Genomic DNA, 14,119 nt, shown 5'->3' with positions numbered 1-14,119 from the left:
ACTTGTATGAAACATTCCAATCCGGATTCCGCTCCAACCACAGTACTGAAACTGCTCTCCTCAAAATCACCAACGACCTTCTCCTCTCCTCTGACGCTGGCAACCTCAACATTCTCGTCCTCCTCGACCTCAGCGCTGCCTTTGACACCATCGATCACACTATCCTCCTCACCCGACTTGAATCCACCTTTAACGTCACCGGCACTGCCCTCTCTTGGATTAAATCATACCTCTCTGACAGATGCCAGTTCATCTCCATCAATAACTGCAAATCCCCCACTGCTCCCCTCCCCCAAGGTGTCCCCCAAGGTTCAGTTCTTGGCCCCCTCCTCTTCATCCTTTACCTGTCCCCGCTCGGTCACTTAATCCGCCGTCATGGTCTCCAATTCCACTGCTTCGCCGATGACATCCAGCTTTTCATCTCCACCAAGTCCGTCTCCACCGACACCCACTCTATCCTGACAAACTGCATCACTGAAATAAAATCCTGGCTTCAAATCAACTTCCTCAAGCTTAACTGTGATAAATCTGAAATAATCATCATTGGCCCAAAAACGCTCACAAAATCCACCCATAACTTTGCCCTCAACATCGACGGTATCCCAGTATCCACCTCCCCTCACATCCGGAATCTTGGCGTCATCTTTGACCAAACCCTTTCCTTCGACAAATACACTAAACAGATCACAAAGTCAGCCTTCTTTCACCTGAAAAACATTGCCCGTCTCCGCTCATCCCTCTCCTCCACGGCTGCAGAAACCCTCATCCACGCCTTCATCACCTCCCGTCTGGACTACTGCAATAGCCTCCTCTATGGTTCACCCTCAAAAATCACCAATAAACTCCAATACATTCAGAACTCCGCTGCCCGTCTACTCACTCATTCCCGGACCCGTGACCACATCACCCCCGTCCTTTACAAGCTTCACTGGCTCCCCATCCCCCAGAGAATCCAGTACAAAATCCTCCTCTTGACATACAAAGCCCTCCATAACCTGGCCCCATCCTACCTGGCTGACCTCCTCTCCAGACACACTCCCACCCGCAACCTCCGCTCTGCTGGTACCAACCTCCTGACCCCCTCCATCCGGACCAAATTCAGATCCTGGGGGGACAGGGCCTTCTCCATCGCTGCTCCCACCCTCTGGAACTCACTACCTCACACCATCAGAGACTCCTCCTCACTCACCACATTCAAAACATCACTAAAGACCCACCTGTTCAACGCTGCATTCAACATTCAACCCACAGCATTTAACCCCTGACTATCTCTTCTCCTTCTCCCTCCTTTTGCTTTAAATATTTCCCTATTGATTCTTGTCTTGTCTTTTTGATTCTTGTCTTATATATATGCCGTATATCGCTGCTGTTTGTTTTCTTGATTCTTGTCTTTTTGCAATTGTTGTTTTCATGTATTGTTATGCATTATGTTTTCCACTCTGTCAAAGCGCCTTTGGGCTTCTGGAAAAGTGCTATACAAAATAAATGAATTATTATTATTATTATTAAATAAGGTGGTGTAAAAGGTGGTGCATCAACAGCGGCAAACTTCCGAAAAAAAGTTTTCCCCTCCTATAGGCTTTAAAGCATTTTATTTTATTTCAATTGAATGATATACTTGAACACTGTACAAATCGCCTTGTTGGCACTCAAATAAACCTCCAGTTTAGCAGTACATATTTACGCCATTTTATGCCATCTCGACCAATCAAATTTGTTACTCACACTCTTAGCGTCGAGGAATATCAAGAGTCAGACAAAATCAAGACTTGTAGGAAATAGAAATTGTGCTCGGCAAGAGCAAAGGAAAGCAACAGTTGAAAAGATCCTTCCCATGTCTTTTTTAAATCAAGACTCCGTGGGGTTAGGTGTTCAATGAACTCTACAGTTAATTTTGTATAATCATTCAACTATATTGACATATACCGACCGTGCTCAACTGTGTTTAAATGAGATGCTCCAAATGTTTGCCATGGTGCTGCAAGCACACTTGGATTTGATGGGCAAAATGGTTGATCACTCTGAAGCATTCCGTTGTAGGAATCAAGGGAATTTTATCAATAATTATTGGCCTTCCTCTTATCTGTAGATGTTGTACTTCAGATTGCCCAAAACATAGAAATAATGCGGAGACAGATATGGTGAGTGTGGGGCCATTCATCAGCAAGTCACCAAAGTGCGTATGGAGCCAGTTCAGTGAATCAATTGAAGTGTGGGAGTGGCTCCATAATGTTGAAACAATTGTTCTTCCCTCGTAACCCCCCTGTGACTGCCCAGGGCCCTCCAAAACTTCCCAATAACTTGGAAGTAACATTTAGTAATGGCAGTCAATGCCTTTCCTGTGTCGTTCTCAAACCAGAAAGGGCCGAAGATTCAATGTTTACTAATTGCAGCTCATGCAGTGCATTTTTCTGAGTGGAAAGGTCGCTCAAGCACTAGATCAGGGAAGAGGCAAGGTGAGGTGGGTGTTGATCCCCAGTATACCCAACTATTGGAGTTTATATGCCTAGAAAGAAGGAAATGCACCTCATCAGAAAGCCAGACATTGTCAAGGAAGTTGGCTTTTTGTCAATCTTGTCTACAAATCACTGGGACATTGTCACTCTTTTCTGTATATGGGGTGCAGGCAATTTGTGTTTGATCTAAAATCTATATGGGTAATTGGGTACAGTTTCACATCATGGATGAGAACTCTTCTCACCGATTCACAATAAATTTCAGGCTCTTGATTCCGACACCTGAGAGTTTTGTTAAGGCTTCTGCCCACTAAATTATGAAGAAGATCAATGTGCTAAGCAGACCTCACATCTTGAGGACGTCTCAAACGTGTTGGTTCTCCAGCACTTTATTTATTTTTTAGTATACAAGATCGAGGCTTGTGTAAGAGCTAACATTGATCACAAAAAACATAAACGAACACATAAAACATATAATAAAGGGAGCGGGAGACAAGATGGGGAGAGAGAGGTAAGCACACAAACACAACAACGGTAGAGAACAGGGACATTGGGAGATTTGTGGGAGGTAGAGGGCTTGGGGGGAGTGGGCAGGGGAAAGGGGAGGGAGGGTGGGAGAGGTATAAAACAAATGGACACTGCTAAGACTTCCAGGAAAGAAGTCGGTATTTCAAAAAAGTGTATCTGGGGTGAATTAGCGGGGGTAGAAAATATCAAGGTTTTGGATGGGGGAAATAAGAGATGGTGGTGAACAGCTGTTTCAAAGACATGGAGGGAGGAGTGGGATTGAAGAGAGTGAGGGAGTCTGTTCCAGAGGCAGGAGAAAAGAGATGGTGGTGAACGGTGCGTATGTGAGCACTGAAGGCACAATGAAGGAGTGAATGTGAGCAGAGAGTCTTGATTTTGGCACTTTAACCATAAGAGGGTTGGTGGCAGAGGACCTCCGTCCATTGTTGAGACAGCAGAAGCAGCATGTCCAGAGTAGAATGACCTGGTCTGAATCCAAATTGATGATTGGACATCAAGCCATTGGAGAAGAGGAAGGATTTGATATCCGAAGCAATGATGGATTCCATGACTTTGCTGATAATTGGGAGCAGGCTGACTGGTCTGTAGTTGCAAGGATCTGTTTTTGCACGTTTTTTGTGTAAAGTGGTAATGTTGGCTGATTTCCAAGCTGATGGCAGATGACCTTGAGCAAAAGAGAGGGTGAAGAGAGCAGAGAGAGGGAGTGAAAGAGCAGCAGAGGTTGATATTTACTGTTGAGATTTGCAACAGTGCCTTTTTCTGTGAAGGTTTTGACCCAGGCAAATAGCCTTGACTTGCAGGGTGCAGTGTAAGTTCCAAACACGTGTTTAAACTCAATTTGAGTCTTCTTGTAGGAGTCTGTTTAAAGGCAAACTCTCCACAAAATAAGACTTTTGCCTAATTGTCCATGGCCTCTTTATAAAGGGAAGAATTGTGGCCAACTTTCATATTCTGTCTTACGGTTACACTCTTCCTTCAATCACGTGAAAAAACCATGGGGTTGTCATTAGTAAGACGGAAGATATTAAACAAAAGGTGGCTTCCATTTTTTGGGGGGTGGGTTCCCTGTATAATGGAGCTATGGTGAATGAGTGAATGTATGTCAGCTCTGTTCCCATTGGTTAGGCCGCTGGCTCAATTGCTCCACCCACAATTGTAACCTGGAAAAAAAAAATCATACGACCGCCATTTTGTGAAGGTGCATAGGCCTCGGGCTTGCTAATTAAGAAAATAAAGGAGAAGAGGAAGATTATCAGCATCTCTTGTTTCAGGATATAACAAATGTTCTGTCGGTCAGATGGAGAAAAACAGGACTACCACTTGCCAAAACACCAGTGATGTGCCTATTACACCCCCTTGTTGTGACCAGTGATACAGAAGAAGCTCTATGTTTATCTTCGAGGCATTCGAGAGGGTCTATAGGGCAACATTTGGAAAATTCCAGGCAATGTGGAATGAATAGAGAAGTAAACAAGCATGAGAATAGATCAACACAACCCTTGGACATTTATTCTTGTACCAAACGCTACACCTTGGAACTGTCCACCAGGCCATGGAATAACTGACAGTCTATAGTGGAGCACGAGGAAGGACTCGACTCTTATGTGATTGGCTTTCGCTACCACTGTTTAAATCGGTAGAGGCAGCATTCATTTGGGAATGTCATGGCAAAATCAATTTCCATTTTACTTTCACGTGCAATATCTTTCGGAAAATAAACATAGATTGCAGCGAGTGTAGGCCCACTGTCGTTAACACCTTCTTGTATACAACCTTCCCTTCCCCCACATAATCTCGAAGCCCCTCCCCCACGTCCTCTCCTACCAACATCCTGTCCACCTGACTCCCAACACGCAACCCCCTGCTCCCGACACACACCCCAACTCTTTCATCTACGATTCTCGCCCCCCCCCCCCTCCTCCACAAGTGTGAATCACCAATGCTCAAGGTCTCCAATGTGATGTTACTAATTACTCCAGGTTACTGCTGCAGCTCTGGACCTATACTTAACAGAAACATTCCTCTCACATGATGTATCCGATTCCTCTGTTTTGCTTTGAAAGCATTTGTCACTGATCTACATATAATTCCCCATAATGTCAAAATGGATTTTTTATTTTTTATTTTAGAAACTTTTACAAAATTAATTAAAAATAAAATATAGAAATATCTAATTGACACAAGTATTCAATCCCCTGATTCAATACTTCATAGAAGCACCTTTGGCAGTGATTACAGCTTAGAGTCTTCATGTATGTATCAGCTTTGCACATCTGGATTTTGTGAGTTTCTCCCATTCTTCCTTGCAGATTTGCTCAAGTTCTGTCAAGTTGGATGGGAGCATTGGTGAACAGCAATATTCATGTCTTTCCACAGATTCTCAATGGGATGAAAGTCTGGGCTTTGGTTAGGCCACTCAAGGACTCACATTCTTATTCTGAAGCTATTCCAGTGTTGCTTTGGCTGTATGCATGGGGTCATTGTCTGATTGAAACATAAATATTCGCTGCAGTCTAAGGTATTTGGCACTCTGAAGTAGGTTCTCCTCAATGATTTGCCTGGATTTGGCTCCATTCATTGTTCCCTGTATCCTTACAAGTCTCCCAGTCCCTGCTATAGAAAACAAGTACAAAAAGTTTTAATTAAAACAAAAGCCGCGTCGATGTTACACAATGCCTAGATGCAGCTGTGTCTATAACGTCGATGTTATAGGCACAGGACATTCCTATTGATTCGATTACTTGATGTTATTTTTGTGCAAAGTGAAAATATATCTCGGCAATTTCCCGTGTGTGGCGACGAATTTTTAATATATCTCGGCATTTTCCCGTCTGTTATTTCAGGCGGTGTATGACTGACCATGCCGCGATTTAAAAAATATATATCTCGGCAATTTCCTGTGTGTGGCGACACGTGAACGAAGCTATGCTCCTCTCTCCACATTATTGTGACGACGTATAAATTAAATATTTCATCGTGACGATTGTCATCAAATGGACGAATTTTTAATATATCTCGGCATTTTCCCGTATGTGGCGACACGTGAACGAAGCTATGCTCCTCTCTCCACATTATTGTGACGACGTATAAATTAAATATTTCATCGTGACGATTGTCATCAAATTGACGAATTTTTAATATATCTCGGCATTTTCCCGTCTGTTATTTCGGGCGGTGTATGACTGACCATGCCGCGATTTAAACAAAATATATATATATCTCGGCATTTTCCCGTCTCTTATTTCGGGCGGTGTATGACTGACCATGCCGCGATTTAAAAAATATATATCTCAATGGACTTGAAGTTACAGGCCTTTGAGAATTCATTTCGTTCTATAAAGGGCAACTTTCATCGGATTTTCTTCCAGTTTTTTTTCAACCGAGTCTAAAACTATGGTAGCGACTGTGAAAAATGAAATGATATATCGAATTTGATTTCAAATAAAACTGTGTGAGAGAGGAAGACACCACGGGCCTACAAAACAGGCCTCAAAGCTATGCGAGTTAATAAAATGGTGGATATTTGTTTATATGAAGGCTCTCCCAGAATGGGTGGAGCTATGGTTCCCAGAATGGGTGGAGCTTTGAGGTTTTGTCTTCTCTGCAAGAACAAGAAGAACAAGAAGAAGAAGAACAACAACAACAACAGCAGAGGGCACTCTATGAGCAGCGTCTGCGACGCGGCTAAAAAGCAACCCCATAACATGATGCTGCCACCACCATGCTTCTCGGTAAGGATGGTGTTACATGGGCGATGAGCTGTGCTCGGTTTCCACCAGATTAGTGCTTTTCATTCAGGCCAGAGTTCAATTTTCGTCTCATCAGAGCACAGAATATTTTGCTTCATGTTCTCAGAGTCTTTCACGTGCCTTTTTGCAAACTCCAGGTGTGCTGCCATGTGCCTTTTCTGAGGAGTGGCTTCCGTCTGGCCATTCTCTCATTAAGCCTCGATTTGCAAAGGGCTGCAGAGGCTGTTGTCCTTCTGGCAGGTTCTCCCATCTCAGCCAAGGAACTCTGTAATTCTGTCAGAGGGGTCATTGGGTTCTTGATCACCTCCATGACCAAGGTCCTTCTTGCCCGGTTGCTCAGTTTGGTCAGAGGGCCAACTCCAGGGAGAGTCTGGGTCATTCCATATTCTTTCCATTTCCTAATGATGGAGCTCACTGTGCTCTTGGGAACTTTCAACACTCTAGAAATTGTTTTATACCCTTCCCCAGATCGTTACCCCCTCACAATTCTAACTTAGAATTGTACGGACAGTTCCTTGGACTTCATGGTAGATTCATGATTTGTTGTGGTCTTTTTTACCATCACATTTATTTGTATGGTAATAAAAGACTGCACAACAAATTATTGTTTGTTCGGGGCAACTATGAAAATATGCAAATGAAAAAATGTTTGTCTGTAGTATTTAATGCTCATTTTGAAAACAATATTTAGTGTAATCCACATTAAGGTAAATTAAAAGAATAACTTACAAACACACTCTCAAGTAGAAATACTTCTTTGCATTTCTGTATGTAATCTTCTCATAGCTCAGTGTAGTCTTTTTACCAGACGACATGACAGCAGCTAGGGGAGAGATGATACAAAAACATGTGTTTAGATGCTAAACGTTTCAGGATAAATTTGATGTTAGGGTAATACCTCTTAGGTTTATTGTATCACATGGTGTAATTGTGGAGTTGTCAAAGGAGATTGGAGAGTTGAGGAGTGTTAGAGAGATATAGGAAGAAATAGAGTTTTAGAAGCATTAAACTTAACCTGATTGCATTGCCCCACTGGGAAATCTTGTCCAAATCCGAATTTAAAGAGGTGGCTGTGATGAAATGAGATGTAGATGGGAAAAACATGGAGGAATGTAATGTCGAGTCATCAGTATACGGGTGCATTTGGTAATTTGTAGAAGAATAAGGTCATTGATAAAAAGAAGGAAGAGTTTGGAGACAGGACAGAACCCTGAAGGACACCGCTGTTGATAAGGAAGGAGGGAGATGTTGAACCTTCAACAATTACAAAGATAGAGCAGTAGGAAACAAAGCTCGATATGAGAGAGCAGAGTGAAGCAGGAAAGCCGAAAGAGGGAAGCTTGGATGCCCAACTTGGATGATGACCCCGATGCCAAACTCTGTCAAAGGCTTTTCAGATTTCAAGGCCTACAACTAAGAATTCCCCAAAGTCTCTCAGAGAAGAGGCCCAGACATTCGTAATGCCAGAAAGGTATCACTAGTATATCTTGCCTTGCGAAAGCCATATTGATGATCAGATAGAAGACTAAGAGATTCAAGATGCTTGAGGAAATGGGAATTGAGAAGAGATTCAAATACTTTGTGGAAATAGTACAAGTCAGAGCAATAGGGCAGTAGTTCGAAGGATTTGAATGATCACCCTTTAAAATAGGCTGTACGTAGGCATGTTTCCAGGAAAGAGGAAAAGTTTGGGTTTTAAAACAAAAACAACACAAACGAGCAAGCACGGATGCAAGTTCTGAAGCACACTCCTTCAAGACACGATGAAAGGAATACTAACTTGTCCGTACACCTTGCTTGTGTCCAGAGAGAGGAGTACTTTTTTGACTGCAAGAAAAGAGATTATAGGGGGGGGGGGGGCATAGGATTGGTAAGGGGTGCATCAGAGGGTGATGGAATGTTGGAGTCATCCATTGTGGAATTGGAGGAGAAAAGAGAACCAAAAAGAGTTGCTTTATCAATCAGAGAGATAGCAATAGCATCATCAGAATGGAAAAGTGAAGGAAAGGTAGAGTGACAGAGGTTGTTGGAGATATTTTTAGCTAAGGACCAGAAAGATCTATTAGCGGAAGAAGATGAGAGGTTGCCACATTTCTTTTGGATAAAGGAATGCTTTGCCTCACGGATACTATGTTTGCAATGATTTCTGGCAGATATGAAAACTGAACGCGAGTCGGAGGAAGAAGAGTTTTTGAAACAGTTGGGATAGATCTGGTAAAATCACATCAGTTCCTAACCCTAACCCTAACCCTAACCCAACAACTCGGTGAAGCTTGCAAGTCTAACCCTAACCCTAACCCTAACCCTAACCCTAACCCTAACAACCCTAACCCTAACCCTAACAACCCTAACCCTAACCCTAACCCTAACCCTAACCCTAACCCTAACAACCCTAACCCTAACCCTAACCCTAACCCTAACCCTAACCCTAGATCCCGTACCATCAGATAGGTACACTGGATCAGTTGGACAAAAAAAATCAAGGGCATTGAAGGGCTGAAGACTAGAGTTAATTATTCTGTTGATTGAACTTGAGATAACTTAAGATTTGGGTAATAGATGAACTTAAGAAACAAAGCCCACAAAGAAGTATGGTCTTCCAGGAGTTCGTTCCAAAGAAAAGATTAAGCTACAGAAGAGAAAACAGATGTGCAGAGAAGTGTTTGAAGAACCAATTGTTAATATTTCTAAAGACGTTGAAGTAGGTGTATAGGTGAAGTAGGTGTACATAACTGGATATTAGACAACTATTGAAAGCTTAAAAGCAAGAATCGAGAAAAATGGGAAATTGTATACGGACCTGAATCCTGATCTGTTTGTTCCCTATATAGTTTGGAGAGATAAAGACATCTTTACCTCCAACCAAAAACTTGACCACATATTTCTGGCCTGTCGAGTGGGATATTAAGAGAACTAGAACGACACTCTTCGCTGTTGCGATGTCGACCAATATGCCTCCGCCCACATCATTACATCATTGTACGTATATACTTGTACCAAGGTTGATTTAAATCTCTTCGGCTGTTCTCAAGTATCACATTTTTACTTGACCTGACATCTGACCATTGATGCCGAAATCTAATAAGTTCATCTTTTCATCATAATATTATACTTGTACCAAGTTTGGTCAAAATCCCATCACTGGTTCACAGGTTAGCGCAGTGACAGATTTTTTTTAACAGAGCGGGACCTCTGACCTTTGACCTCTGGACCCCATAATGTAATCCATTTATCTTTTCATCATAATATTATACTTGTACCAAGTTTGGTCAAAATCCCATCACTGGTTCACAGGTTAGCGCAGTGACAGATTTTTTTTAACAGAGCGGGACCTCTGACCTTTGACCTCTGGACCCCATAATGTAATCCATTTATCTTTTCATCATTATACATACCTCTACCATGTTTGACTTAGATCCCTTCAGCCGTTCTGAAGTTATTGCGGTAATGGAAAGCTATGGACGGACGGCCGGACAGACAGCCTGAAAACATAATGCCTCCGCCGATAAATACATTTGTGGCAAAGTAGCATTTTCAGCGTCAAGACAACAGAAATCTTCTATGTTAAACGTTTGTGCATATTTAAAGCACGTATTTGCCCCCTTGCATATTTTTTTGCTCTAGTGCTTATAGTTAGGGCATTTTATAATTTTTTTGAAAAATCTGTGAAAAAATTGCTTACCAATAGCTTTCTTCACCAATGTGTTCATGTAGGTGTCTACAAACACCTCTCAATTTATTCCTTCCCAAATCCTTGGGGAAAAGTCAAAATTCAAAATGGCGTCCAAAATGGAAAAATTGTGGATAAAGTCATAGTTTGGCCAGAAATTTAATACTTAATATGGGGAAGAAACCACAAAAATATTGTTCTAGGACAATTGTGAACTCTTGCTAAGCATATTTGTATTATTATCTTGCTTTATATCCAAGATGGTGGCCAAAATGATGTCCAAAATGGCCGCTAAAATGTGAAAATTGTGGATAAAGTCATAGCTTTATATAGAAATAGAAATGTATCTCAATTGAAACCTCAGTTAGTCAGTTCTCTAGTTCACCCTACTCATCCTAATCCCCAGCATATCCCACACTCCTCTCGTCATCTGGCTGGTTGATGTTCTGGCAAGAGTTACCATGACAGTTGTCTGCTCCACTGGATTAATTTTGCACCATCTCTCTGGCTCTGACCTCACCCTCTCTGACCACTTAGCCATCACTATGACCATCAACATCCCCACCCCAACACCAAGACATTATCGCACAATCAACTTCCGTAAACTAAACGCTCTTTCCCCTACCTCATTCTCATCCACCCTCTCTGAAAAAATGTCCACTTCTCCCTTCATTGACCTCCACACCCCTTCCGACCTCACTGACTACTACAACCACACTCTCTCCTCCTGCCTTGACCAGCTTGCGCCTGTAAAAACCAAAACAGTTTCTTTCACCCATTCTGCTCCCTGGTTTACCCCTGAACTCCGCCTGATGAAAACTCGTGCTCGCCAACTTGAAAGACTCCGCAATAAAACAGGTCTCACAGTTCACTCCCAAGCCTACAAGGACCACCTACAACACTACAAAGATGCCCTCTCCCACGCCCACTCCGCCTACTACTCTCAAATTATCCACTCTGGCTCCGGAAACCCAAAAGCACTCTTCTCGACAATAAACAAACTCCTCCGCCCCCTGGACACCACCACCCAGTTATTCACAGAAGACAACTGCATCTCCTTCCTTTCTTTCTTCCAACGCAAAATTGACAACATCTACAACAGCTTGACCACCGCCGCACCCGCTCCCCCTCCAACCACCTGCCCCCCCTTATCCTGCCTTCCCCTGTCTCAATTCTCCCCGGTCTCCCCTACTGACCTCTCTGAACTCCTCATAGGATTGAAAACTGCCACCTGCACTCTTGACCCCATCCCCTCCAGCTTTGTCAAGGCCTCCCTCCCTGCTCTCTCTCCACTTATCATTGCAACAATAAACTCCTCCCTGTCTGCAGGCATCGTCCCACCATCCCTCAAAATTGCTGCTGTTACCCCCATTCTAAAAAAACCGGGTCTAAACCCTGACACCCTAAATAACTTCAGACCCATCTCCAACCTACCCTTTCTGTCAAAAGTTTTGGAACGCGCTGTAGCCGCGCAACTCAAACATCACCTCTCTGCCAATAACCTGTATGAAACATTCCAATCCGGATTCCGCTCCAACCACAGTACTGAAACTGCTCTCCTCAAAATCACCAACGACCTTCTCCTCTCCTCTGACGCTGGCAACCTCAACATTCTCGTCCTCCTCGACCTCAGCGCTGCCTTTGACACCATCGATCACACCATCCTCCTCACCCGACTTGAATCCACCTTTAACGTTACCGGCACTGCCCTCTCTTGGATTAAATCATACCTCTCTGACAGACGCCAGTTCATCTCCATCAATAACTGCAAATCCCCCACTGCTCCCCTCCCCCAAGGTGTCCCCCAAGGTTCAGTTCTTGGCCCCCTCCTCTTCATCCTTTACCTGTCCCCCCTCGGTCACTTAATCCGCCGTCATGGTCTCCAATTCCACTGCTTCGCCGATGACATCCAGCTTTTCATCTCCACCAAGTCCGTCTCCACAGACACCCACTCTATCCTGACAAACTGCATCTCTGAAATAAAATCCTGGCTTCAAATCAACTTCCTCAAACTTAACTGTGATAAATCTGAAATAATCATCATTGGCCCAAAAACGCTCACAAAATCCACCCATAACTTTGCCCTCAACATCGACGGTATCCCAGTATCCACCTCCCTTCTCATCCAGAATCTTGGCGTCATCTTTGACCAAACCCTCTCCTTCGACAAATACACTAAACAGATCACAAAGACAGCCTTCTTTCACCTGAAAAACATCGCCCGTCTCCGCTCATCCCTCTCCTCCACGGCTGCAGAAACCCTCATCCACGCCTTCATCACCTCCCGTCTGGACTACTGCAATAGCCTCCTCTATGGTTCACCCTCAACAATCACCAATAAACTCCAATACATTCAGAACTCCGCTGCCCGTCTACTCACCCATTCCCGGACCCGTGACCACATCACCCCCGTCCTTTACAAGCTTCACTGGCTCCCCATCTCCCAGAGAATCCAGTACAAAATCCTCCTCTTGACCTACAAAGCCCTCCATAACCTGGCCCCATCCTACCTGGCTGACCTCCTATCCAGACACACTCCCACCCGCAACCTCCGCTCTGCTGGTACCAACCTCCTGACCCCCCCCCCCCCCCCCCCATCCGGACCAAATTCAGATCCTGGGGGGACAGGGCCTTCTACATCGCTGCTCCCACCCTCTGGAACTCACTACCTCACACCATCAGAGACTCCTCCTCACTCACCACATTCAAAACATCACTCAAGACCCACCTGTTCAGCACTGCATTCAACATTCAACCCACAGCATTTAACCCCTGACTATCACTTCTCCTTCTCCCTCCTTTTGCTTTAAATATTTCCCTATTGATTCTTGTCTTTTTGCAATTGTTGTTTTCATGTTTTGTTATGCATTATGTTTTGCACTCTGTCAAAGCGCCTTTGGGCTTCATGAAAAGCGCTATACAAAATAAATGAATTATTATTATTATTATAGTTGCCGCAAGCAGAAATACACTTGACTCCTTGCTTTTTAGAGCAGCACCTGAGTGTGCTACATTCCCCCTCACAGTTGCAGCAGACAAACTTCAGAAGATAGTCCGCAGCAAGGATAGTCACTGTGTTGAAGGAGAGGATGGAGGAGAGTTTGAAGACCTTGGCTGAGGGAGGAAGGACACCTGCACTCTGGGTCTGGTACCACGGCAGAATCGACCTCATCAAGGTGTTCATCAGGTGTGAGCGTATCCCGGATCACACAGGTCACCTCAGCTGCATCATTGCAATGCTGAACACCTTCGCAGCAGCGGGCCACCATCAGTATGCGAAGGGAGCAAGGTTGTACGTACAGCTGATGCAGCAGCGACAGGACAGTCCGGCGTTCCAGGAAACTTTAACCAAATTCACCATGTATGGCAACCATGCAGTCAGGTTCTCAGACCATGAGTGGTCAGGCACATGGACCGACATCACGATAGAAACCACACTCATGTGTGATGCCAAGTCCTCAGGCGGTCTAAACAGAGGACGTTTCCGGAATGAATCTGCTTATAAGTCTTGGGTTCAGACGCTAAACCACTTCTCGTTCATTCACCAGGAGCTGGAAGGAGGTATGAACACACGTGGAGTACCTGTCCACACAGACGTCACAAGAGCCCAGATGAAGAAAGGAGATGATGCGGTCAACGCCATGTTGGATGGTTGAAGGAGGTTAACCCCTTCGATTCCACATGGGACTCGAAGACCCTGGTATCCTTCTCCACGG

The 14,119-nt window shown here is 44.0% G+C and overlaps 1 protein-coding gene across 1 annotated transcript in view; it reads right to left on the bottom strand.

The window, feature by feature from the left end:
* The window catches only part of RPP14 (ribonuclease P/MRP subunit p14), a 29,844-nt gene that overhangs the window by 13,013 nt on the left and 2,712 nt on the right, over positions 1-14,119 (bottom strand). The window contains exon 2 of the mRNA XM_068112638.2: positions 7,463-7,556. Within this exon, the coding sequence (XP_067968739.1) occupies positions 7,463-7,548 (86 nt within the window). The 5' untranslated portion in view covers positions 7,549-7,556. The remainder of the gene's footprint in view (positions 1-7,462; positions 7,557-14,119) is intronic.

This window comes from Myxine glutinosa, chromosome 4, assembly GCF_964187855.1.
Source record: "Myxine glutinosa chromosome 4, kmMyxGlut1.1, whole genome shotgun sequence".
NCBI classification, from domain to species: domain Eukaryota; kingdom Metazoa; phylum Chordata; class Myxini; order Myxiniformes; family Myxinidae; genus Myxine; species Myxine glutinosa.
This window is presented reverse-complemented; position numbering and strand designations above follow the sequence as displayed.